Source organism: Dipteris shenzhenensis, chromosome 4 (genome assembly GCF_047967505.1).
Source record: "Dipteris shenzhenensis isolate YYH24624 ecotype China chromosome 4, Dip_SZ_1.0, whole genome shotgun sequence".
In the NCBI taxonomy this organism is placed as follows: domain Eukaryota; kingdom Viridiplantae; phylum Streptophyta; class Polypodiopsida; order Gleicheniales; family Dipteridaceae; genus Dipteris; species Dipteris shenzhenensis.
In genome coordinates, this window is record NC_141599.1 from 22,213,233 (window position 1) to 22,240,320 (window position 27,088).

Sequence of the window (27,088 nt, forward strand, 5' to 3'; positions counted from 1 at the left end):
GAACACACACACACGAATTTTAGTGGCCACATGTGCATATGAGGGTTAATTTATGGTTGTTTCATTGTGTTAGGCATGATGCTTACCTTTGTCAATTGCTTATGTTCACAAGGAGAGGCAAATGAGGATGGTCCTTTCTATTATTGAAGCACTATTGTTTAGAACAAAATGTAAGATGATGAGATAGATCTATGCATATATATGCATTTACAAGTGAAAGCTTTGCACAAGTTGCCAACAGAAAATCAAATCACGGAAAGATGCCATCATTGGGTGGAGGCACTACTTGTGATGTTGAGAGTGAAGGATCATTGAAGGTCGCAGTGCATACTTAAGCAATTAGTTCACAATCGCCCATGTATTCACTTATGTGGGAGAGAAGGCCCTCCACTAAGTAGGCAAGGCACTTGCTTTTTGAGAGTGCAAGACCCACCTTACGTGGACACTTTTTGGATTTTGTAATGAGTTAGGATTCAAAGGAGGGCTTTTGATTCATTCTCGTTTTACTTGCCTACAGATTCACTCACCTATACCATTGTCCATGCTTGCAATTAATTTCTTTTGGGGAATTGCACCAAATGTTGTTTCAAGAATGTGACGTGACTACCCTTATTTATCACATGCCACAGAAATGCTCAAGTGTTCGCTCAAATGTGGTGTGCTTTACGTGTCAAAAGTTTTTGGATGAGTTTTGAATAGTGAACATTGGTGTCCTCTAGGCTTGTTGCATAGTTTTGAGGGGAGAGGTTTACTCAAATGTGGTGTGCCCTATGTGCCCAAATGCTTAAAAAGTTTTTTGGTGATTTTGAATAGTAAAAAATGGTTGTGGCATAGTTTTGAGGGGAGAGGGACAATTTGCTTGTGTCACTTTTGAGAGAAGATTATGGTAACTTGAGTTAGTGTGGAGGCAACAAGACGAGATCACACAAGAAACTCGACCAAGGACGGAACCAAAAGTCTTGCGCAACATTAAAAAAAACAAAAAACCATTTTCTTTTTGCCCAACAAGGAAGGTAAAGCAAATGAGGCTATCTTTTGAAATTTGAAATGGGAAGGTGAGTTGTAAGGGGGGTCAAGAGATTGAGGTAAGGATAAAACAAAGATGGATTGGGGAGTCAAAAAGCGGATTAAGAGAAAAGGTGAAGAAAAATGGGGAAGAAAGGGTTGGAAGGTAAAGTACTTCCACCATTGCGATTCTGCTTCCCAACTCGTGCACTCGTTCTGTGGCAAAATTTTCTCGCAGCATGAGGAAAACCACAAAAAAAAAACAAAAATTTTGTTGACGATTTTGTCGACAAAATTCTCTTCCCAACAACTTTAACTGAGCATGCCCCCCAAAAAAAAAAATGTTGAGATTTTTGGCCTGCCATATGTGATAGTCTAAGTGAAGCTGACGGGCTTTTGAAGAAGCTCATTTTTCCACGGGATCGGCCCCACGTGGTAGAAATCTAAAGATCCCAGTTTTGTTTCCCTCCACATTTTTAGCCCTGCGGTCCCCCCCCTCCCTCTCTCTCTCTCTCTCTCTCTCTCCGCCCCCCTCCCTCCGAGTCCCGACTCCCTCTCTTACTTTCTCTCTCATTCTTCCTCCTCTCGGGCAGGCCTCTTGAATGATACATATCATTCATCTTGTTTTCTTTTTTTGTTTTGCCGAGCAAGGAAGGGGAGGTGGTGAAATTTGAAAAATTGGGAAGGGAGAGGTGGCAAGGGGAAGAGAAGGTGGATTAAGGGGAGGATTAGGGGGTAAGAAAGGGGGATTAAGAGAAAAGGGGAAGGAGTTGGGGAAGAAAGGGTTCGAAGGTAAAGTCCGCCATAGCCAGTTTCTTCTTCTTCTTCTTCTTCATTTTCTGTTCTTCTTCATCTTCTGTTTTGCCATCGCCATCTCCATCGCCATGGCCTTCCTTCTTCTTCCCTGATCCCTCCCAGCCTCCCTCAGATCTCCCCTCCTCCATCATCTCTTCCTTCCGCTCCCTTTTCTGCCCTCCCTTAGCCCCTTCCACATTCGACATTTTCATTCGCCACAGATTTCTTTTTGGAACGGATTGTCCACATCTAACATCACCGTGCAGCATCGCTTTGCATGCCTGCCCTCAATTCCCCCTTTTGATTATGCTCGACTCTCTGCTTCCTCCATCGGGAAACATGCTCCGCATCGCGATCCTTTGACGCTTGCAGCTGCTGCGGATCATGCGGAACGGGAATTTGCTCAGAGCATCTCCTTAGCGAGACCACTACCGGAGATCCATGGTTGAAGAGCGGGGGACGTCATCGACCAGGGCAGGATTAGGCAGGCATTCTTTATCGGTGCGGACCGTAGTTCGTGAAAAGAACACTCGCTGGCGTCCTCACAGCAAGTTTCCCGCAGGTGCGCTCCCTATATCTGCTGCTGCTGCGCACCTGAGGGTCAGGATACCACCTCTTTCAAGGTGGAACCAGTGTATCCTTCCAACTGGCAAGGAGATGGTTCTGTGGCGCCCTCTGTTTCCGCGCCCATTCCACCTGCAGCTCCTCGAGACGCCTTCCTGCCGGAGGATGCTGCGGAGCCCCTCAATGGCTTCACATTAGTGAAGCTTGGGCCTCCGCTCAAAAGCAGTATGAAGTCTCCAAGGCAAAAAAAGTATACGCCACCCTGCTTCGAGGATGAAACTGACTCGAAGACCGAAGATGGAGGTGCCACCACTGTACTCAATGCTGGGGGCCATGAGAGGAGGACAATTCAATGGCTGGACAACCATGGCAAAGAGCTCACTCAAGTGAGAGAATTTGAACCAAGGTAAATTTTGGCACTTGATGACGTGCGCGATTGATCGTCTCTCTCTCCATGCATTTCAGCCTCTATTCTTTCCTTATTTTGCCTTTTCTTTGTGATGCCTATCGAAAACTTGTTGCAGTTGTTGGCTCATCGTTTCTTCTCTTTCCCTGCATGCAGCACCTCTTGTTTCCTCATAAGTACGGTCGATTATCCTGCATTTCATGAACCTGTGATCACTTTATGCAGAAAAGTATAGCTTTGTATAGTAAGTCTGATCATGGAAAACACGCACCCTTTTCTGGTCAGTCAAACCGTTGTGTTTTTTGGTGCTTGTAGTATGAAATTTTTATGGTTAAACTACCAATCAGTCCGAACCAATTGTCTGAACTTATGTCATCCCTTAAATCCACGATAGCAATCTTCTTTCATCACCATCCTCAGTTTGTTTTGATGATAACCCAACCTTAAGTGGAATGGTTGAACTACTTAGTCCCTTCAACTAATGTGATGGATTAAAGGAGATAGCGAAAGCGGCAAGATGCATGGCAGAAATATGGGTTCTAGTTCTCAAAAGAACTGGAAGCTATTTTTAAGGACTCTTTCATGGTAGAAATGTTTTGAAGTGAGTAGATGTCACGGGGAAATGCAGTTCAAAGGACCAGAACATGAGAATATGGAATCGTAGCCTTTCTTTGCATATGTAGCTGTGCTCAACGTCAAATTGTTTTTTGACATTGGCGGTATATGGGACATGTTTTTAGATAGGTAGTAGATGCAGCAGAGTGTCCGACCAAGTTCTTAGCCTGACTCAAGACATTGAGAATCCCTTATGTGTGATGTGTTGAGATGAGACGTGGAGCAGATTGAAACAGAAAGGGGAGAAAATGGCTCGCTTTCATTAATAATCTCTCACAATACATCCAAGACTAATTTAGAACTATGTAGACACAAATCAGGGTTTTCACAACCCCAGGTTGCATGGTAGCATAGTTGGGTCCGTATGTGTATGGTTGGCTGAACCATACGCGTATGAAATAATTATTCCGTATGCGTATGGTGCGGCCAATCATACTTGGGTTTTTTTGGGGGGGAGAAACAGGGTTCCGAGACCTTTATGAATACGTTTTCTTGACTTAAAATTTGATACAAGTTTGACGTTTGACGTTTGAAGTTGAAAGTTTTGTAGCTCTCTGTCAATTAAATGTGTACATAGTATATTTTCCTGTTTAAAAAAAAAAATGTAAAATTAGGGTCACGTATGATTCAGCCAGCCCCAAGGGCTGATCCATACTCCAATCATACTTCCATACCTGTATGCCGTATGCATATGGTAACGTATGCAAAAAACTATGCATGGTAGTGATAAGTCTTCTTCTGTTGGCCTGGTCCCCCTTTTGCTGATCCGCCTTCTTTTTGCAGTCTTGTGCAAAATGTTCAATCTTTCTTGAAGAGTCTCACGTCTCCTTTGAAGGATTCTTGCCATTGCTTACCCTTTCTGCACTTTCCCCTACTGGTGACCTTAACCTTTGTCTGTGGCAGCGACGCCTTCTCATCACTAGCTTCATTATACCGTTGCTGCCGAGCCTCCTCTGGAACAACGAAGGACCTAGCTCCTCTTCTCATCGTTAGCTTCAGCTAGTGCTACTCCTAAGCCTCCTCTTGAAGCAACAAAGAACCCAGCTTCTCTGGCTGTGATGTTCCTCCAGCTGTAATGGTAGATACTAACCTACAAAAGCTCTTTGGAATCTTTTTTGTCACCAGCATGGCTAGCTGGCTAGTGCTTTCCTTGTGATCTGCTGCGGCTAGCTGATCCTGGAGAATCTTGAGTTTGAACAGGTGTTCATGTGCAAACTCTCTTATAATGGTGAACAACTCTTTCTGCAGCATAATTATCCTTTGAAGATAAAACAAGCCCAACTTATAGACTACCATGCTTAAAACTGCTCAAAAGCGATGTTGGTCTCATACAAAGTCTTCAAGAGTGTTCAAGCCTTAAATGCAGACTTCGCCAACTGAATATATGGAATCATTAAATTTGTAGTTGTCTCGATAATCTTAGAAAGTAGCCCAATCTTTGTCTGTGGTGACCTACCTTGTGGAATCTCTCACATCCTCGTGCTTTACCTCCACCCCTTCCTGTGCCTCATGTATCTGCCTTGCTACCATATGGTTCTGAATATCAACATTCAAAGTCCAACTTTCAATCAGGAGTCAGCACATGGGATGCCATGACAAGACTGAACGAGCGCTCCAAACAAAACAAACTGCAAGCAATCTGAGATAGCCTTATTGAATTGAAGTCACATTTGTCTTTTCACACAAAAGCCTTCTCCCTCCCTTAGGCCTTGTAGTGTGTAGAGTTTGCAGCATCAGATTAGGAATTTTTTGCAATGAAAGAGGCCAGGGCTGAATTGGTGAAGCGCCAGAGATGGCAGGAAAGGGGGGAAGGGAGAGGGAAGGGGGGAGAGAGAGATAGGACGGAAAGGGGTAGAGGGAGAGGAAGAGAGAGAGGAGTGAGGGAAGAGAGATGGAGAGAGAGTGTAGGCAGCACGTAGGAGGAAGGAGGTGGGAGTAGATAGGATTAGATGTCACTTCAAAAGTGTCCTTGTACATGAGAGGATGGTACTTACATAGTACCTCCTTAGCCCTTTAGACCCCTCTATCTTGCAAACACCCTAAATACTAATTATCCTAACCCCCACCAACTTGACCAACTTTTGGCCTGCATTACACCTTTGAGTAATCTTTGGGAGGAGATCTCACTGTCTTGTTAGCTTTGAAAGCACAAGAAACACACCAGTCTGAAATGATCAACGCAGTTTTGTTGGGAATCTTCTGCCCTTGAAAAGCTCGTTTCCTTTTAAGCATACAATTGCATCATGTATGTGTGTGTGCTCAAGTATGTGTGGGTGTGTGGATTTGTATGTGTGAGAGCATATGTTTATACTAAGGTCTAGAGCCACTGTTGGGTGTTGATGATGTCGGTGGGGATGTCATAGTAGCTAGTCCCTGCTATGCATGATGAAGTTTATGGTTTTCAACCTTATGAGTGATTATCATGAGATTGAAACTGCACTATGTGCTATACTTTTTAGAGGATGAGCTAGGGCATGTTGGATTCATCTAGATATAATTGCATTTGCATCACGTGAATGGATTGAGTTCATAGCATCACCCATGCACCAGAGGTTGGGAGAAAGCAGTTAGTATTTTCGAGTGCTACGAGGTGTCTAGTTAGAGCTACTGATTTGTTTGTTTGCTTGTTTTTTGAATTCACAGTGATTCAGATGACTCAGATGATGAACATGAAGATTTGCTTACATCGTGCGCATGTGTAATCCAGTAAGGTCTCTTGAATTCTATCTTTTGTTGGGGAACAGTATTGCCTGACAAGGTTGATTGTTGTTGGAGAGTCTGTTTTTGCATGAGGCATTACTGAGTTTCTGCATTCTGGTGGAATGCACTTTCATCAGACAGAAATCTCGCACGGAATCAGGTGGACAAAGTATTTTTGTCCCAGCAGTAACTGCCTTGTATATGTATCTTTGAAATAATATAACTATATGCAGTTTGGCAGGAGGTACATCCTCAAAATGTGCATGGCATTCATGGAAAGAGAGAGAATGATGGGATTTTGTTTCAGTTTGAACTGTTCACAAGTAACTTCCCTCCAGATTTTGGTTGTGCCTGCACATGGTTTTGATCGAGTGATAGTGAGGAGTTTGGATATTAACATGCATGAAGTATTCATAACTCGAGGGGGGATAATGTTCTGTATGATTCTGTTGAGTAAATTCAGTTGCACCTCATGACTTACCTCCATGTAAAAGCATTCTTGAAATTGTAAGGTTCCTACAAATGCAACCAGATTTTTATGATCAGATGCATATAGACATGCTTGTTTGCTTTGTGGTGAGGTTCTGGTGTCGCCTCTTCTGCCTTTGCTTCCTCACAGTCAATATAGACCAATCTAAATTCGCGATAGTGTTATAGCGCACAAGTCATGTTTCAAACTTGTGGTAATAGAGTCCTAACTACGTGACATGCTGCAAAATGATTTTGAATTTAGCATGTTGCTCATGACACTTACCTAATGTTTTTGTTATTTGGCCTTGCATGCGGTTCATGCAACTCACTACACTTGTAAAGCTTTTGTTATTTATTTCGTTCGTTTGGGTTGAGTGGCTGAGTGGGGTTATTTTTTCTTGGTTTTTAAGGTTAGCTTTGAGGATTGATTTTCTCATTCGGATGGGCTTAGAATCTCTCAAGATTATGCTGCATATCACCAACACGTATTGCATGTGGATTTTTGAATTGTATGTTGTCCCTCTTTTAAGTGGATATAAATATAATTTTCAAGAGTCAGTCCTTTCTTTTTAACAAAAGCAGTTTGAGTAATAAGTTTCCTATGTTTTTATTAGAGAGCATGCTCATTGAAATTCTGTTCATCAATAAAACTCCAAGAAGTCTTGTAGCATTCCTTAATTTATGCATTAGTTAAAATCGGTAATAGTATCTATGTAGCCCCACTAGTCATCAATCTCTTCACTTGTTCCATGTGAAATGCACTTGGAGAATCCAAGTACAAAAAAATTAGGTTTCATTCTTTTGTGGCTAAATGAATTTAGATGAAAGAACAATGAGGAGGGCCACTACGAAACCGAAGGAAGGAAATTGTGGAATTGGCACTAGTATTGGTTCACTCCTAATTTGACATATGAAGATGGGCAGTGTCTTGGTGCATTGTAGTCTCAATTCTAAAGTAGGTCAAGAATAGCAATGCTAAGTGATGTGTCATATGGGAATTTTGTGGTTAGCTCTGTAAGATCAATAGTGGAAGTATTATGGGTACATTTAGAGAAGTGGTTGTTTTCATAATGATCGGCCATATACATATTATTTCAAAATAGATTAAAGTTTTGTTGGAAGTGTTTAAAACTCGCATTCAATTTTGAAGGGTTGCTTAATATCATCTTTTTAATACTTTTGTTATGTATGTACAACTTCGATTGTTATAAATATGGTTGCAAAATATGTACAACTTAGATTGTTATAAATATGGTTGCAAAATAGTCCCCCTTCTCCCCAACATATCGTAAGAAAAATCTTGAAATTAATAAGATTAGTCACGAGGGGATGGGGATGCAACCATCGGTGATGTAATTTCAATTTGTTGATTGCTATTGAACCACCCTTTTCTTTTACATCTGAAATTTGATTGCTATTGAACCACCCTTTTCTTTTACATCGTTGCCTTTGGTTGTAGATGCCTCTCCCCCACCTCTCCTTTCTCCTCTTGATGCCATAAAGGTTGACTTGCCCATGGGAGCCATCCCAAAAAGTCACAATGTAGTCAAAACCAAATACAACATGCTAACAACCGATTATGCCATAAAATGAGCCAAAAAGAAAGCCTTGAGGGTCAAAACAACTCGAAGCATCATAAGATTCTTGTATGAGAATATCATCTTTTGATTTGGACCAAGGTTTTAGTTTATGAATTCGGTCGATGACATCATGACAAAGGAATTTCTCATATAACACAAGAAATCAACATGCTTTCCATGTGCGAATGGTCAAACTGAAGTACAAACTAAGTGTTAAAAGGATTCTCCACAAGGTAAAAGAGCATTGAAACAATTGGCACCACAAAGCTTCAAACAACCCGAAAGGCATTCAAGGTCACAATGAAGCACACTTCATTCTAGTTGTCATTCGGCCTTGAAGCACCCTTTAAGGCTAAGCCTAAGGGTGGTTGGCCAACACACGAATGACCAAGAAGTAGTCCAACAACAAGGATTGGACGAATTGTCCAAAGTCGACAAAGGTAGTTTGAGGGCAACTTGGACACAAAGCGTAATCCAGAAGAGGTGCAAAGCATGGCATGGACATCAAGAAACGAACACTCAAGAAACGAACACTCAAAGACACGATGCTTCCCTTCTTGTGCCTCAATCTCCTAAGTACATTTACTGCTCATTGTGTGGGTAACACTTGGATTCTATGTATGCTTAAATTCAATGAGCCGATTTTTTAACGACTCAACTAGTGTTTTTCTCTATATCACGAGCCAATGTTATACAACTTTGCATGCAACTTCCTTCTCATTCACTATAGTTAATTATCAACCATCGTCAAAATTGCCTCTTGCTCCCATCTACTCTTGAGTAGCTTCATATCTATTATCTATTGTCATTCATTCATGTTTCGTTGATTTGTGAGCTCCAAAAATGTTTGCAAATCACGAGTTCCCATACCATCTTGTGACCCTATCCTTAGTGCTACCTTCATTCAGCCTATGGTGAAAATGTCTAGTAATTGCACATGTGGAGAAACATGTTCCATTTTTTTGTGCCTATAGAAAATGTCATGGTATAGTCCTCACTAAAAACGCATTTGATTGTGTCATTGCTTAGTTGATCTTCTCAGTGGGTTCTCTAATATTGTGTTTTTGACACTGTGTGCTCTCTATTGTGGTTTCATCCATTGGTACCAACTATTCTTATTGAGCATTAATTTTCTATCCCTCCAAAGTGATTATCACACCCCATTTTGATTTCTTAGTGTTCGGTTATGATTTTTCATAGTTCTAGGACCTACTAGACCATTATGTTTGTAAATATCTCTCATCAAATATGCTAAAATAAAATTCTACTTGCAAGATGACATAATTTGTTATAAAGGAGGGGATTTGGATGTCTAAAACTGATCCTCCAATATCACAAATAGATCTTCAATCCTATTTTTTTCTATTATAAGGCAATGGGTTTTGTACATTTCAACTTTGGTGAGCCTCTCTTTCTTGATTTATAAAAATGAAATTCAAGCCATAGCAAATTTTAGATAGATTCAATGGTATAAATAACTTCAATTTTAAAAATACCTATATATTAACTGTGTTACAAGGCTTAATATAGAAATAGATGAGGGGAATAGCCTAAAAGGTTTTACAAGGCTCAAATATGTCAACTACAACAAAAATAGCCAATAAGGCTTTACAATGAAAATATATAAAGTGCAAAATGAAAGAAAATGCAATTTTCCCATCATACAACTATAATGTGCCCATTGATACAATTGCAATGCCCCATTGATACAATTGCATGTGCCCACTCATAAAACTGCATGCCCCCACTGATACAATTGCAATGTGCCTACTAATACAAATGCATCTGCCCACTCAAAATTGCAATATATTTGAAAACTGCAAACTCTATAGTGGATGGTTGGGGAAATAGCCTAAAAGGCTTTACAAGGTTCATATATGTACATAAATGAGAAAACGATACCCAATAAGCCTTTACAATGATGACATGGAAAGTGCAAGATGAATTAAAGTACAATCTGCCAATCTGCCCATGATACAATTGCAATCTATCCACTGAAACTCTGCACATTGATCTGCCAACAATCTGTCCCCACTTAAACTCTGCTCACAGGATTATGTCATGTGTGAAACTGCATGTGAGTAGAGGGACTGACTCCAATAAGAATTTTGAGCATGGCTTTGATTGGCTTCTTGGAGAAATTTAAACATCCCCTCTAAGGTAAACTAATCTATGCTAATCCATGCTACACCAACCATCAAAGTTAAGAAAAAGCAAGAATAGTTTCTTTTCTCGTTCTTTTTAATAAGTTACCTAAGGGACAACGGAGCACTACAAACTAATATTCAAATTGAGTCAACTAGTTAGTGTACACACACACACACTAATTGATATATATATATATATATATATATATATTAAATATTTTGCTAAATTAAATATGCTCTTACACACACACAACTAATTGATTTAAATTTAAAAATTTTATAAAAGTTAAATAGCTAAATAAAATGTAGATTTAAATTTAAAACATGAAACATAAGATAATTTCAATATCAACTTAAAAAATAAAAATAAAAACAGTTAGTTAATATATATTGAAAGGATTATATTTGACCTAAATTAAGATCTAAATTTTAATTAAAACTTTAATTTAAAATCAAAATATACTTCTTAATATATACAAACTAAACAATTTAATATTTTATACACTTAAATAATACTAATGACAGTTTAAATTTGAAATTGAAAAAAAAGACTCAAATTTAACTTTATAAAAAACAACTAATTTTCACTTTCATTTTTTAAAAAATATGAAAAAAAAGTTAAATTCATTAATTAGTATAGATATTTAAATTAAATATATACTAATTAAGTAATTACTTAGTATATACCTTGAAAAAATCAAATATATCTTTAAATATATACTAAGTAATTAATTTAATTTTTAAAATATATTTATATTAAATGTAAAAATGTTTTAAACTAATTTATTAAAAATATAAATTAAAAAAATTATTTTAAATACAATTATTTTATATTTTAAAATTTTGTGGAGGGAGAAACCCCCCCTCCCTTACCACTTGGTGGTCGCGACCACTGAGAATAAGGGAGGGGGGATGACTCAAAGACGAGGATGGCTTGGAAGGCGGCGGCAAATGGGCAGCGATAGCACGGGCGGTTGGAGAGAACACATGCAGTGGTGCATGGGCACACAAGTGGTGACACACGGGCACATGGAGGGAGACAGCACATGAGTGGCAAGAGAGAATAGAACTGGCAACACACATGAACACAGGCAATGGCACACGAGAGAGAGAGAGAGATAGAGAGAGAGAGAGAGAGAGAGAGAGAGAGAGAGGGAGAGAGAATGTCGGAAGGTTACCAACATGCTAGCAATGCCGAAAGAGGAAGGAATGTAGAAACTACAAATGCAAAAAGTGAGAAACCGATGTGGGAGAAAAAATAACTGTCATAGAAGGAAGGAATATCTTAAGAAGAAGAATGAAAGGAATGTCAAAAACCAAGAATGTGGAAAGTAGAGAAATAAAACTAGGAGAATGTTTAAGAGAATGTCTTGGAAGAAATAATTTAAAATTCTCACACATTTTTCTTTGAAAATTTAAATCTCTCTTCTCAAATTGAAATCAAATCCCCCGCACTTCCCTTTTGCTTCCTCTTCCCTTCTCTATCTTCTCTCGTAACATTATTTCTTCCTTCTCTCGACTCCTACTTTTTCTCCTCTTGTAACATTGTTTCTTCCTTCTCCCCACTCCTCTTGGTAAGATTCTCTTCTAACTCTCCCCTTCTCCCTCTCACGAACCACCTCTCTCTCTCTCTCTCTCTCTCTCTCTCTCTCTCTCTCCCCCCCCCTGTCCAATTGTGGCCTCCCCCTATCGTCGTATACCTCCCATTGCCGCCCATCTACTATCACTACCAGCCACCTTCCTCCTAACACTGTGACCTTCCTCCTGCCGCTGCTGCACACCTTCCTCCTGCCGTCCTTCCTCCCCCTGCCTTCCTCCTGCCCACCTTCCTCCTACAGTCCTTCCTCCCCCCGCCTTCCTCCTATTGCCTCTTGCCTTCCTCCCATTGCCTCTCACCTTCCTCCTCTCGTTGTCGCTCTATCTCGTGCCATCTAGGGCAACCCTGCCTCCCTATGCATCCCCTCTTCCTTAACCCTCGGCGACCACGATCGCCACTAGAAGGTAAGGGAGAAGGAAATTCCCCAAGTGCCTCCCTGCCTGCCTCTCCTCCGCATCTCCTCCCTCCCCCCGACACTGGTCCCCCCCACCTCTCCCTTCCCCCACTACCAGAACTCCTCCTCATGGGTTGGCCACCTCCGTCGTTGCCTTCCCACCTCCCCCTCCCCCTCACTCGCACCCACTGCCACTCCCCCCTACCTCCCTTGCCGCTTCTCCCCCCACTACCACTGCTCCTCCTCCCGAACTGCTATCTCCCCCTTCCCCCACCATCGCTCCTCCATGAGTGGCCGTTAGCACTACTGCCTCCCCACCTCCCCCTCCATTCTCCTCTCTCTCTCTCTCTCTCTCTCTCTCTTATTTTTTAAAAATTTTTAAAAAGAAAAAGTAAACATGAACTTATCTTCATACTTGGCTAAGATTTGATTGTAAGTTGGTAGATACAGAGCACACTTGCTCTCCTTGCTGTTCCTTGATCCAATTGATTGAGGGAAGAATGAATGAAGGGAAGGAGACATTTATAGGGGAAATTAGTGTTTCCCTTCCGCCCCCACTTCCTTGCTCTCCCCTTTTCCTTTCTCTTTTCCTCTTTCCTTATGCTTTTCTCTCCATTTCTGGAATCATTAATGGTGTCTTCCATTGAAAACTCAAGGGAGATTGAAGGAATATGTGGTCTTGGGGGAGAGGAAGAGGCTATAGGGTAAAAGCTTGAGGTCAAAGCAAGTAGTGAATTTGAGAAGGTAGAAGTAGGGATGTTGGTGGAAAGTGGAGGGAGAGCAAGGAAAATTCATTTAGCAACTTGATAATCCTCAAGGGATGGATTGTCATGTTGGAAAAAAGTTAGGTGTAACTAGATGATAGGAGTTAGATTCTTGGATTAGGCGATAGTGTTGAGAGGCATGGGCAAAGAGGCATGGCAAGGAATATGGGTTAGCATGGATTTCTGGAAAGGTATGGAGGATAGTACTAGAGTTAGGGAGGGATGTGAGTAGATCAGAATAGAGAGCGGCAAGATTAGATTGAAGGTAGATGACATATTCCTCTGGCAGATCCTTATCGCTTCTAGTAGGCATTGACAGCTTTAATGTTGGATTTTTCTGAGAGTTATATCCCATGGAAGTTGCTGGCTACTACCCAAAGGGGGGGCTTCCCATCAAGCATTCATAGAGTAGTATTGCATCAACCTTTAACCGTATGAGATTTGCATGCATTGAGAGATAGAACACATTCTTCTTGTCTTCATCCATATGCTGGCATAGATCTCAGAGAGTCTTTGTGCTTACTGGTCTGGTCCAATCAAGACCAAATATTGCATGTAACATTTTAATTTCCAGAGTATGCGTATTCTTCCTTCAAGGTGGTCCTCTTGCTAGAGGACTGCAACAAGCTCTTGGTATAATGTAGTGATGCCTTGTAGCAAAAGATCTTGTGCTGATCCCTCTGCATCATCATTGGCTTGACCTAGTACTTGAATTTCCAATTTGGAAATTATTGCCTTTTGATTTTGCCACTCCATGAACTTGTCTTTATACTTACCCAATGTGGAGGTGTATGCAAGCTTTAGACTATTAAATTGTTGAGCTACTTTTGGATGCCCTGGAAATTGATCATTAAGCATGCAGAGTTGGAATATCTCTTGCTCGTGAGCATCCAGTTCTACTTTGGTGTGCACAAGTATCTCTCTTGATGCCATGCATCCTTCTCTAGTGCTTGAATTTGACATTTACCTTCTTTGAGACTGTTCTACAACTTATTGTTTGTGTCTAATGTGGCATGGAGTTGATCCTCTTTAAGTAGTAATCTTTCATTTAAGTGCAATATTTCCTTCTTGATATCATCACAAGTGGCTTGCATTTGAGAGAGGGATAACTTGACCTTTTCCTTTTAGTTCAAGGCATCAGATAGCTGTAGGTGTTTTTCTTGGAGAGAAAGCGTGGCTTGTAGGGCATCCTTTCTACTTTCTACTAGAGCATTTTGTGTAGGGAACTGTTGCTGCATATGTTCTACCATGCTTTCCTTGAGCTTAATAATTCGGTCTCGGCAATTTGCAACTTGGTTTGGAGTGATGGGAGCATATGTCTTTCCATTTCTCTTACCTGCTCATCTAACGCCACGGTAGCAAATAATTGAGACCATTTTTGTAACTATTGGTTGTGATGTATGATCTAGAATGTGTATGGCCTTGTTTGTAATGGACATACACTTGATTCCCATGTGCCCATGTGGAACTTTGATCTATTTCTTGAACAACAGTCTATTGTTTGGTGCCACTAGAGACATTTGGGGGTTGTGACTTTAGAGTCGTGGAGTCGTTAATGTTGGTGACTTGTGATTCTTGGAGAGGCATGCTATTTGGCTCTCTTGTAAAGTCATTATGTGGCATGGTATCGTCTTGGATTTCCACACTCGAGTCCTTCTGTTGCAAGAGCAAGACTAAACTGTGTTGCAGTATTCTTTGGCAAAGTTCCACATTGTCATTCTCTAGAATTTGTTTGGATTGTTGCCCATCCATGTTAATATCTGCATTGAGAGTAGGTGGAGGTTCTAATTCCCATTCTGGCGATAATATCAATGTTTCAGAGTCCTCTATATCTTGTGTTGAGAGGGGTGTAGAGTCTTCCTCTTGCTCTATTGCAAACCCAATTATTATGCCAATAGATCGGCAATGTAGCTTTTGCCATTAGATGCATTGGATACATAATTGGTTAGCAGCAGCAAAGGATATGTGTTAAGCCCAGTCTTATAGTTTTGCTCTACCAAGGAGTGTAAGAGTTTTTACTGACATATAATTTTTTCTCTCCTGTATGATTGAAAATGTCAGCCAAAAACTTAGCTGCCTCTTTGCCATACAAGCTGTATTGTTTCATCTATTGCTAGCTCTTTGTTGGTCTAATCATCAAGGTGTTATGCACCTGCATCCTGCATAATTCAGTTGCTCTGCCTCAATTTCTCCTGCCTCTAGGATCATTTGGTTTTGTGGCATATCTTCTTGGCATGTTGTATTTATTTGCTCATCAGTATCACTATGCAGAACCACTAGCCATGGTCATTTTGGTGCTAACCTCAGGGTTGGTGATTTTGGATCGTGTCCTTCTTCAAGTTGGTGATTTGAGGAGGGCTATTGAGGTTGAGGCTTGGGCCATTTGGCATGATGTCGCTTTGTCGATGGTGTTATAGGTTGTCCTGCAATGAGTTGATAGGGTGCATCTTTTAGAATTAGTTTCGTAGCATCCACTGATTTCATTTCAAGAGGTGGTCTTCTTGCCATTAAGTACCCAATGATATCTGCACACCAATCCGGCACAGCATCTATTTGAAATAATGCGGCATCTGGTAGGTCATCTTCTATTCCTTTTGACTTTTTTCCTGTCCTCAATCATGACTTGTGATCGGCAATGAAATGTTATGTTGAGCTCCTTTTCTCACCATGATTTTGAAATTGAATTCTTGTAGTAGAAACCATCGAGTGATTCAGCCTGTGGTACATGGCCGATTCACAAGATATAATAAGGCTTGATGATCTGTGTAGAAGATAAAGTCAGTAGCCAATAGATAGTGTCAAAATTTCTTCACATTGCAGATCATTGCCAAGGCTTCTCTTTCTGTTGTGGTGTAGTTCTCATTTAGCTGTTTGCTTGCAAAGTGTAAATAGGGTAGTCTTTGTTATGTTTGCCAAGTTGACATAACACACTCCCTACTACATAATTGGAACCGTTATTATGTACATGAAATTCTATGTCCCAATTTGGTGCCATTAGAACAGGGGCTGTGATCAATCTCCACTTGAAGGTTTCGAATGCTTGTTTGCATTCGTTTGTCGAGATGAAGTTGACAGGAGCTTATATAGGGGCCTTGCAATCATGGCATACCTCAGTATGAATCTTCTATAATATCCGGCATGTCCCATGAATACTTGGGTTCCCTTGGCATTTAGTGGGGGGGGAAGTTCCATGATGATCTTTATTTTGTCCATGTCAGTTTTGCAATCCCATGTCGAGAGACTATGTGTCCCAAGACTACTCTATGTGTGACCAAGAATTGGCATTTTAGAGGATTCAAAGAGATTCCATACACCCTAAATTTTTTAAGGACTTGTTCAAGGCATTTCAAGTAATACTTTTTTCTTGAGTGTATGCACAAGTCATTGAGGAAGACTTGTAGGAACTTGTTGAGAAATTCCTTGAAGGCGGTGTACATTACCCTTTGAAAATTAGATGGGACATTGCATAACTGAATGGCATGAATATATATGCAAAAATGCCCCATTCTATGGCAAACACTATCTTTGCCTGATCTTCAGGTGCAATTTGTACTTGGTTGTACCCGATGAACCCATCCAAGAAGCTATACACTTCAGATCCCGCTACCCTTTCTAAAACTGTTTTAGTCGATGGTATGGGATAATGATCTCTGATTGTTGCTGCATTGACGTTCTTGAGATTCACACATATTCTGAGCTTCTTGTTTTTCTTAGGAACAATTACAATTGGTGACACCCAATCGGTATGCTTGACCTCATAAATGAAACCAACATCCAGTAACTTTTCTAGTTCTTCATAGACATGGGTGCCATACTTGGTATTTGTCCTGTAAGGTCTGCATACCTTTGGTTTGGATCCTTCCCTTATTGGTACGGTATGTACTACAACTTTTGGGGAAATCCCTTTCATTTCTTTGTAGATCCAAGCCATGCAATCTCTATATTCCATCAGCAATGCTTTCAATTCTTTTTCTTCTTCTAGAGTGAGCTATTCACTGATGTATACAAGCTTTTCTTCTTCTCCATCCAAGGCAAAATTCAGTATCCTTGTCTTGGCTGGTCCTTCATAAACTGAGGTATCCTCAATATTCTCTATTTTTGTGAGCTCTGATTCCCTAACTGGCCTAGGTATTGCTATTGTTGCTTCTCTCCTAGTGTAGTATTTTAAGTAATCGGGAACTTCCCTTAGGCCTTCAAGGCATTTTGAGGTGCTTGCTTGGCTGCTAGCTCCACTGGAAGATATTTTGTCCAATTCACATGTGTTCCCTTGTTCTTCTCTTTTGTTACTATTCACCATTTCACTCTTCATTCTCACATTGGGTTTGAACTTTATAAGTTTTTGCTTTATGAGGCCAGTGCTAGATTTTCAATAGACTCCCAAGGAGTGGTTCTTCAACCATACAAACACCTTCAAGCCCTTTAGGATCCCATTCAAAATTTGGGGACTCGGGTGCTTTTGTGGGCTTAGTTAAGTACAATTCCACCACTTTGGTTTGCATTCTTTCAAATTGGTTAAAGTGCTCTATCTTGGCCTTTTGGTGTTGTACACCCTCCTTCTTTTTCTTGGACTGATTGCTATTGGCTATTACTGGAGGGTTGATCTTGGGGTATTCTATGGCCATTAGTGCCTGTAGGATTTCCAAGTCATTGTCAAATACTTGGCCCTCCAAGGTTGCATTATCAGTTTATGTTTCCATATCCCAATCAATGTCGGCACCATAGCCTTCTATTATGGACTCTTTAGGGTCACTGTCCCACTCAACGCTTTCCATGAATACTGGCTTTTCCACTACTTTTGATTCATCATCGTAGATTGGTGCTTCTAGTTGTATCATTTTGGCACCCACATCTAGCAACATTGGATGTGTTGTTTTACAATTATCTATTGTAGCCAACATTTGTATACAATTATTGATGTCACTTTGTGTATCCCCTTCTATGGGCTTTAGTACATTGGTAGCTACATGGGATGCATGACTGGTGGCTGTAGTGGAGGATGTGTCTTCAACATTTCTAGGAATAGTGGGTTTGATTTCCCCTATTCCTAGATTTATCTTGATAGCGGTTTCTCTATTTTGGATAGTGATTCTATCAGTGCCCCAATCATGGAGTACCGATGCTTCCTGAAGCCATGGTCTTCCCAATAATATCTGGTATGCTGTGGCTCCCTTGGGAAGATCCAAGATAGTAAACTAGAGAGTGAACCTTACTCTAGCAATTTTTGTTGACACATTGTCAATGATACCCAATGGCTTCATTTTTGTGTGGTCAGCTAGGCGGATGTTAAATGTGGCCTTCTACATTGGAGGTAGTCCCCATTCTTCGTATAGCTCTCTTGCCAGAATGTTTATTCCGGCTCTGCCATCCACTATTGCCGAGTATTGACCAAAGGCTTTATGCTTCAGCGGGATGGTTACATTTTTACTGTCATCCCTAGCATCAAATTTTATTGAAATTACCTTTTCCTCTTTTTCAGGTGGGGGGGAGTATTGTGAAGATTAGATCCGTCCCTTGAAACTCTCCCACATTGTAGGGAAATTTCTTAATAAGGTCCCAATTGGCATCGTGATGGGGCAGCTTATCAAGCTTGCTAGTGCAGTGCCATCCAATTGGGTATGTTTGCATGTTGCTCTATTACCTGTTGGAAGTTGTTGGGATCAATGACTATGTCAATGCTGGCTGTTGATGGTGCTCTGACCTCTGCTGCTGCCATCTTGTCTATCTCAAATTTTTCTTGCTCTTGTTGTACCCATTGCTTCAAGCCTTGGTAACATGCCTTTTTAGTTTTAGCATTGGGGTATGTTTCCTTGGCTCCTTGGGTGGCACTTTCTATGGATGTGCTAGGCATGGTCTCAATGTGTTATGGGCATGGCTTGTTTTGCCAGAGGCTCTTTGCTTTTTGAGCAGAAAGGAGGTTTTGTCATGCCACTTCTTTCTGTTGTCTTGTTATGTGATCAAGACTGGCTGTGATGCCACACTTTGTGTTGCCACACTGTGATTTTCCACACTTATCATCCCCAGGGGTACATCAGGTTTAACTTCCGTGGTTGGTTGAGGCAATCCATGTAAGCATGCCCAACTCCGCATTCCCTAATGGGGTTACCCTTGTGTGGGCATTCTACTATGCGGTGGTTTTCTCCACAACCAAAACACTTGATGGGTGTTCGCGTTATGTGGTGGGCCTTACTTAATTAGTATACACCGGGGTGAGTCCTTCGGCACCATCCATGTAGTACATAGGGTATTATGTTTCATACTCATAGTGAGGTTCTAGCTCTTCAGGTTGCAGTTGTTGCACCAAAACTACTGGAGCAAGATTCGGAGCCCGTGGATATTGCAAAGGGTTGGGATTCCTCATTAGTTGAGGCACTTGTGTTCTCACTACGTCCGGGAGGCACTTGTGTTCTCACTAGGAGGGACTTGTGTTCTCATTGGGAGTGGGTTGAGACGTGGCACTTGTGCATTAGGTGCTAGTGTCGGTTGTCTGTACACTAGGATTGGCAGCTGTTGGTATTGTTGGGGCTGAGGCCTCATATTGTAGAAACAAGTATTTACATCATGCCCTACAACATTGCAAATGGGACACCATAACCATGGGGGCTGAGCCACTTCTAGTAGGTTTAGTCTATTTCTTAAGATTGGACATTCATTGGCTGTATGGTTGGCCATACATTATGGGCACCAAACATTTTCTCTCCATGGGTACTGTGGTGGCTGAGAGACACGCAACTTTTGCTTGATGGCCTGCATCATTTCATCTTTTACTCTTAGGGCCATGGCTTCCACTCTATCCTCGGTGGTGCGATCTTTCTTGGAAGTGCTTCCCTTCTTTGAAGATTTCTTGTCGCATTGACTTGATTTATAGCCACCACTGTCATTATCATAATGGTCATGCTGTCCTCAAAGTCAATTGCAGCTTCATGAGCATCGTTGAAATGTGCATAGCTATTGACTTTTCTCGTGTCCTTGCAAATGGATTTTTTCAAGCTAGAGAACCATGCTATGAGGTACTTGTCGTCTAGACGGGGATCACACTTTGCTATTAATATTTTCATTCTTCCTAAGTATGTTCTGAACTTTTCTTTCTTGCAAATATCTATATTTCTTAGTTGTAATATGGGGTCATCTTGCAGCCTTTATGTTTGGAATCTTCTTCTGAACTTCTCAGATAGCAGTGCCCATGTGGCTCTTTCCTCTACGAGAAGGTCAAGGTACCATTCTGAAGCCTCAACAATCAGGGCCATCGGGAACCAGGCGGCTTTGGTTATATTTGATTGATCGCCTCTAGCACAACATGCTGCGCCAAAGAGTTGAAGGAACCTGGCAAGATCTCCCCATTGTACTTTCGAATTTCCAATTTACCAAAGTGTCTTCTGCCATTGTTGGTGTGGTTTTGCGGTTGCGTTGTTCTCTAAGGTGATCCGCAAGATGTAGATCGTTGTTACCTATTTCTTCTTCAATTGTTAGGTCCTCCATGCTACTTGTTGTTGATGGTGAGAGGTTGAATTCTTGAAGAGTGTTGAGGGCCGAAGAAAGCTAGTCTTCGTCCACATCTGAGGTGCATACACAAGCTTAAGTGTATCCTTTAAGTGAGTGTCTTTGACTTTGAAATTCACAATTGATTTCGACCTTCATAGCCCGATAATGGCAAAAAATATGCAATCGACAGTCGAAATCAGTGCCTACATAACTGTGAGTATCAAGATTGAAAACAATGGTAAAAAGACTTTAAATTTATCTTTTGATATCGGACATTGCGTAAGTGAATCTTGGTGTTAGACTGGGTGCGATTTGGTCTTCAAACAGCCAAGATACGGGCTCCCAAAGAGGGAGTAAAAAATGTTAGGGGGGTTAGAGATTCATTAGTGTAGTAGGGGCCGTCATGTTAAATATGTGTTTAGGATTGTCCCATGTGAGTGGGAAAATGTGCCAATGCAGGTGGATTGTCAATTGGAGGTCATGATGGAATCTTATAAGTGAAATAGTGCAAAAAAGTGAACCGCACGAGGGTGCAAATTGATGAGTTTTATGGATGCCTAAATGGTGTGATATTGGTTGGAAAAAGTTCTCGTATCTCAATGGTTTTGTGTATGAATTTGTGGTCCAATCTGGGTCCCAAATAAGCAAGTTATGGACCTTTAAAGTTAGGGGAATTTAGAGGACCTTTGGTCTTTAGATCCAAGTGTGAATGGGCCTAGACCTTATGCCTAACTAGGGTTGTGAGCTAACTGCTAGTTAGTTGGGATACAGTTACTTTAACTTGTCTTTTTCTTTTTTTTGGGCAAAGAAAATTTTGATTATATTCTGATCAGATGATTTGTACAATGTTGTCAAAAATTTGACAAAAATTTCATTTCTAAAGAGGGATGCTAGCAAATAAAATGACCTCTTTCTAGAAATAAGAGGAAGCAAAACCAGTATCTTAACTTTAAGAACAGGCTAAGTCTCAAAATATGGACCCCAGTTGAGTCCTTGATAACCCAAGGGAGAGACAGTGTTTCATGGTAAACAAAAAAACCCACCAGCAGGGAGCTATTGATATGCCATCTTTCAAAGCAGGAGCCTTCAGCAGTGACCTGTGCATAGAGAATAAACAAGTGAGGAGCAGAATACAGTTGGAGTAGACTAGTCAACAGGTTCTTCTTTGGCTGGACAGAGTGGAGGGAGGAGCTGAGCTTGCATGTCCAGCCTTTCACTAGAATATCTTCCTGCCTCTTGAGTGTGTTCATCTAGTTCTATTTGCAATTGGGTTATCTGATCATTGTAGTTATGAAATTCTTGATCCAAGAGGAACTTGGCCTGAGGCACAGCAAAGAATGATCAGTTAGTAAGCATAAAGCACATACCAATTAATAAAGAGCTGGTCATCATGCATGATCTCATCACTGAATTGTAAAGCATTCCTGGAAATCCATATAAACCATAAAGCATAAGCTCTAATAAGTGACCATTTGGCATAAGGTGTTTTGAGAGCATCCCCCAATAGTATGGTCTTCCAATTTATCGGCTCCCCAATTCTGATTTGCACATATTTCCATACTTTTCTTGCTCTGGGGCAAGCAATGAAGAGATGAAATATGTCTTCTCTGATCATCACACAGCATTTGCATGTACCATCCCCCTTGCCAATGCTGAGACTTCTACCATTGGTCTAGACTATTGGTCTAGACTGCCTTATGCAAAGTTAGCCATAGCAGAGTAGACATTTTCTCAAGGATTTCTTTGTTCCATATCAGCTCAAATCTGAATGCTCATTTTTTGCATTATCAGAATAGTTCTATCTTTTGTTTAACTTATTAACTACAACCTCCTCTATACCCTTAGAGGGTGTGGGTATAGGTAAGAGGGATGAGCTACCAACCCATCCAAACTCCCTGGTGTAATCAAGCACTCTACCTCCCTTCCAAGAGATGTCCCCCTCCCACAATTGCACTCTTCCAATCATTAGATCTTGGTCTACATTTTGAAGTCTGAACTCTCTTCTTATCTAAAGCCAGTTTTTCCATCTAATATTATTCTTGTCCCAAAGGTCACCCCAGCAAGAGATTCCCTTCTTTACCAAATACCCAGCTCTCAAAAAATCATTATCACTCAGCTGTTGGCTTGGAAAAAAGGTAGATACCCATATGGAATCCAAAGTCATGAAACTTCCTTTCCCAGTGAGTGTGATATAACATTTGATCTGTTCATAGGCACCCCACAGGGATTTCCACAATTGACTCCCTTTGGTAGAGCAAAGTTTTGGGTTTCCAATAGCTGCCAATAAAGGGTAGTCTGAGAGGTCTGGCATGCTTAAAATTCTTGAGACGAAGGTTAGCCCAGTCCCTATCAGGGTTGGTAATTGCTTTAATTATCCAAGTGGCTACTAACTTGTAAGCTGCAAGTTGTATATTTATGACACCCAGTCCTTCTTCTTTTCTTGGCCTAGTACAAAAAACCCATTTAACTTTGGCAATCCTTCTTTTGGTGTCATTCCCACCTCGTAAGAAGGATCTGCATATCCTTATGAATTTTTTAAATCCTGTTTTGGATAGACATCAGCAAGAGAGATAAAATATGGAGATTGGGTAAATATAGTGGTTTAGGACTGCCCTTCTCCCTACCAAGTTTGCATGCAGCCCCCTGATATTATTTAATTTCTTTTTGAATTTCTCAAGGAACCACTCCCACCTGTCCTTCATCTTGACATTGAATCCCATAGGGATACCTAGGCTTGGCTGAGAAAACAAATGGATTGTTGTGCAATTCAATGGGAAAGCTTGTAGACACCAAGAAAAGGCATTGAGATAGGCACTTGGCAGAAGTTTTATGGGCTTACAGAACCACACACAAGCTAGCTATTAGGTTTACACCATTCCAACTAGTGTATGGAATAGAAGCCATTTTGCCGATTGAATTGTAGATACATAGCTGATCATGGTTTTGCACAAATCAAGAATGCTTTGGTTTCAGAACCCATTCTACGCAATCCAGACTGGTCAAAGACCTTCTATATCAATCCTGGGTTTGGTGAGCACACTCTGGCAGGTATTCTTCTCCAACAAGGGGAGGATCGGTTCATGTATCCTATTCGATTTGCTTCTCGACAATTGCTCGACACTGAGCGACGCTATTCAGAGGCTAACAAGCATGCATTGTCTTTGGTGTTTTGCATTGAGAAATTTAAGCATTATGTGGCTGGAAAGTCCTTCTTTATACTCACTGGCACTGGTCTTGCAAAGCGATTGTGTGGGCTTGCTTATGGCTGAGGAGAAACACGAGGAGCACACTTTTACTAGAGACACTGGATATGCTATGAAGGTACAATCAAAGATAAGCACACACGCTACTATTGTGACAAGCCATGACATATTGAACGATTTTGTGTGAAGAAACAGAAGGACGAGGCAGAGAAGAATAAAGCTCTTCACCACCAGAGGAGATGGCGGGTTTGGTCTCTGATGACTTACCCAATGAGGATTGGGGGCATTTTGATCTGAGTTGTGGCTACGATGCTGAATACTCTAAATTTGATAAAAAGCCTTTTGAATGAGCTACGATGCTCAGGAGGTGTCTTTGGAATAGACTATGATGTCTTTTATTTGAGAGGCTATGAAGCTGTCAGTCTGTTAGTTGCATCGGTGACAAGTCTTGTAGGAATGAGCTGTTGTTATGTTTTCTTTTCTCTTGTTGACTCACTGTTCAAATCAAGGGAGGTGTTGGAAGATGATCCTCATAGGTTCGTGCATGGTTAATTGAGCATGGGTCCTTGATTTATTATGTGGCTAAATCAAGAGCTTCTATTGGACCATGCAAGTGATTCTAGTTGATTGGCTAAGGAGTGCATAGATGAGCACGTGGCATCTTGGAATGAAATTAACTGGCGTCGCAATCACGTGGAGATTCTAGTCGCATCCATACGAGGCTGTTACCTTCAATTATATGTGCTAGGTCATGATCTAGAGTCGGTCTTCTTGTCTATGAGAGTCACAGCAAAGAGCTTTGGTGGCTCCTTGTGATGCTCTAGTGTTATAACTCGAGCTCTTATTCTAGATTTGAGTCTATATATAAGGTAGCAACAAGCTTCGTATAGATGAGTTGTTGCCTTAGTTATTCTTGCAGAGTCGTGTAGTCGATTGTCCTCGACATAGAGTCATTATAATAGAGTTAGTCATCTCAATTTCAGTGTGTTGCAGTTATTATTTCATGCTTTAATTTATCTATGCATAGCATAACACAAAGACCAAAATGTGCGTGCGTGCGTGCATGTGTGTGTCTATGTGAGTGAAAACCTGCCTCTATCTCCCTCCTACCACATGGTAGTCTCCCTACTTCTCTCTCCCTCTCTCTCTGTTTCTCTCCCATTCTCTCTCTCTCTCTCTCTCTCTCTCTCTCTCTCTCTCTCTCAATCGCTCTCTTTCTCTCTCTGACTATGTCTCTGCCTCTCTCCCTCTCCCTCCCTCTCTCCCTCTCTCCCTCCCTCCCTCTCTCTCACTCTCCCTCTCCCTCCCTAGCAAGAGAGAGAGGGAGAGAGGGGGAGAGAGAGAGCAAGAGGGAGAGGAGAGAGAGGGAGAGGGAGAGGGAGAGGGAGAGAGAGAGAGAGCAAGAGAGAGAGGGAGAGAGAGAGAGAGAGAGGGAGAGAGGGGGAGAGAGGGAGAGAGGGGGAGAGAGAGAGAGAGGGAGAGAGAGAGAGAGAGGGAGAGAGAGAGAGAGAGAGAGAGAGAGAGAGAGAGGGGGGGGAGGAGAGAGCTCTCTCCTCCCCCCCCCTCTCTCTCTCTCTCTCTCTCTCTCTCTCTCTCTCTCTCCCTCTCTCTCTCTCTCTCTCTCTCTCTCCCTCTCTCTCTCTCTCTCTCTCTCTCTCTCTCTCTCTCTCTCTCTCCCTCCACCCACCCACCCACCCACCCACCCACCCCCTTCCCCCTCCACCCCCCACCCCCGTTCCCCTTGCTCCACTTCCACACCCCCCCCTTTCCCCCCCCCCATCCACCTCCACCCCCCCTTCCCCCTGCCTCCACCTCGACCCCGCCCCCCATCTCCTCGACCCCTTCCCCCCCCCACCCACACCTCCACCTCCCCCCGCCCGCTCCCCCCCTCCCCTCCACCCCCACCCCCACCACACACACACCCCTCCACTTCCCCCCCTTCAAACCCCCCCCCCCCCTTCCACCCCTCCCCCCCACCTCCACCTCCACCCCCCCCCATCTCCTCCACCCCCCCCCTCCCCCGGCCCCATCTCCTCCCCCCCTCTGCCTCCACCTCCACCCACCCCCCTCCCCCCCATCTCCTCCCCCCTCCCTCCACCTCCACCCCCCTTCCACCCCCCCATCTTGTCCACCACCCTCCCCCACCTTAGCCACCGCCCACCCCCCTCCTCTTGCCAAAAAAAAAAGAGAGACTAACCCACCCTAAAAACTAACCTTAGTTAGGTTAGTGGAACCTAGGTTAGGTTAGCTTGAGGTTCGAGTCAAGTTACCTCTAGATCAGTTAGTAACTAACTATAATTAGTTAGACTAAATACACCTGTTGGACTAACTGACAATCACACCAATTGGATAGTTAGATTAACTAGGTTAGGCTAACTGACAGTCACATAGGCTCTTTGGAAAGAAGAATCACATGGGACTCATTGCTGAACCTAGGGAGTGATTGTATCATTATGGGGGACTTCAATATTGTTGAGACTATTAAAGATAGATGGATGCATAAGGGATCAATTCTCAAGGGATCTGAACATCAACTTTGGGAAGATGTCAAAGAAACTCTTCAAGTGTTTGACATTGGTACTCCTAGCATTTTCACTTGGAGCAACAGACAGGTAGGGGACTTAAGAGAGGCAAGACTAGATAGAGTCTACTTGGATCAATCACTGATTGACCAAGCTCTAGATGTCAAGCAAATCACCTTTTCCTCTCTCTCTCTTTCAGATCATAAGCCACTTTTAGCTTCTATAAACCTGGTATTTGGAAAGAAAGGTAAGTCCTGGTTTAAGGCTCACCCTTCCCTATTTAAGCTGTAGAGAGTACAAAAATAGATCATAGAGACTTGGTACTTTTCTTTTGCAGCAGAAGCTGAATCTATGGCACAGGGATGGAAGGTTGCTATTGAAAAGGTGTAGTCAGCTCTTAAGGAAGCCAGAAAGAACAAGGCAACCATTAGAGCAAAAAGGATGGACAAGCTTAAGAAAGACATTGAGGACTGGGAACAAAGAGCTAGAAACAATGACATCAATGCCCAACAACAGCTACTGAGCAAAAGAAAGGAAGTCAGAATACAAAACAAATTAAGCTTCATAATGCCAATATCTACTTTAGAGAGTGGTAAGCAGGCAAGATAGACAGGCCAATCAAAGAGAATTTTAGGAGGATCAGAAAAAAGAGAAAATAGGAGGAAATCCCTTTGCTATAGAAGGATGATGGAGACTTGGCCCATTCAAAAACAGAAAACATAGAGATAATAGTTAGCCATTTCAGAAACCTACTAAGCACAGTGGATTTAACAGACCGTAATGTTCTAGAGGCAAGATTTAAGTGCCATGGCCATGCAGCTAGATGACCATCTGTTTCTAATCTAG

General features: G+C 41.8%; 1 protein-coding gene across 1 annotated transcript; it reads left to right on the forward strand.

Annotated features, from left to right (window-relative positions):
* Window positions 1-1,802: 1,802 nt before the first annotated feature.
* On the forward strand, window positions 1,803-6,391 carry LOC147902599 (uncharacterized). Its single transcript, XM_087373351.1, has 2 exons — window positions 1,803-2,770; window positions 6,029-6,391. Exons 1-2 carry the CDS (start codon window positions 2,592-2,594, stop codon window positions 6,093-6,095), a joined length of 246 nt encoding a protein of 81 aa, XP_087229477.1. The 5' UTR covers window positions 1,803-2,591; the 3' UTR covers window positions 6,096-6,391.
* The last annotated feature ends 20,697 nt before the right edge of the window (window positions 6,392-27,088 follow it).

Coding starts and splice junctions, on each gene's coding strand:
- LOC147902599 (XM_087373351.1), top strand. CDS start 2,592: ATGAAGTCTCCAAGGCAAAAAAAGTATACGCCACCCTGCTTCGAGGAT. Junction 2,771..6,028: donor GTGAGAGAATTTGAACCAAG/GTAAATTTTGGC, acceptor TTGAATTCACAG/TGATTCAGATGACTCAGATG.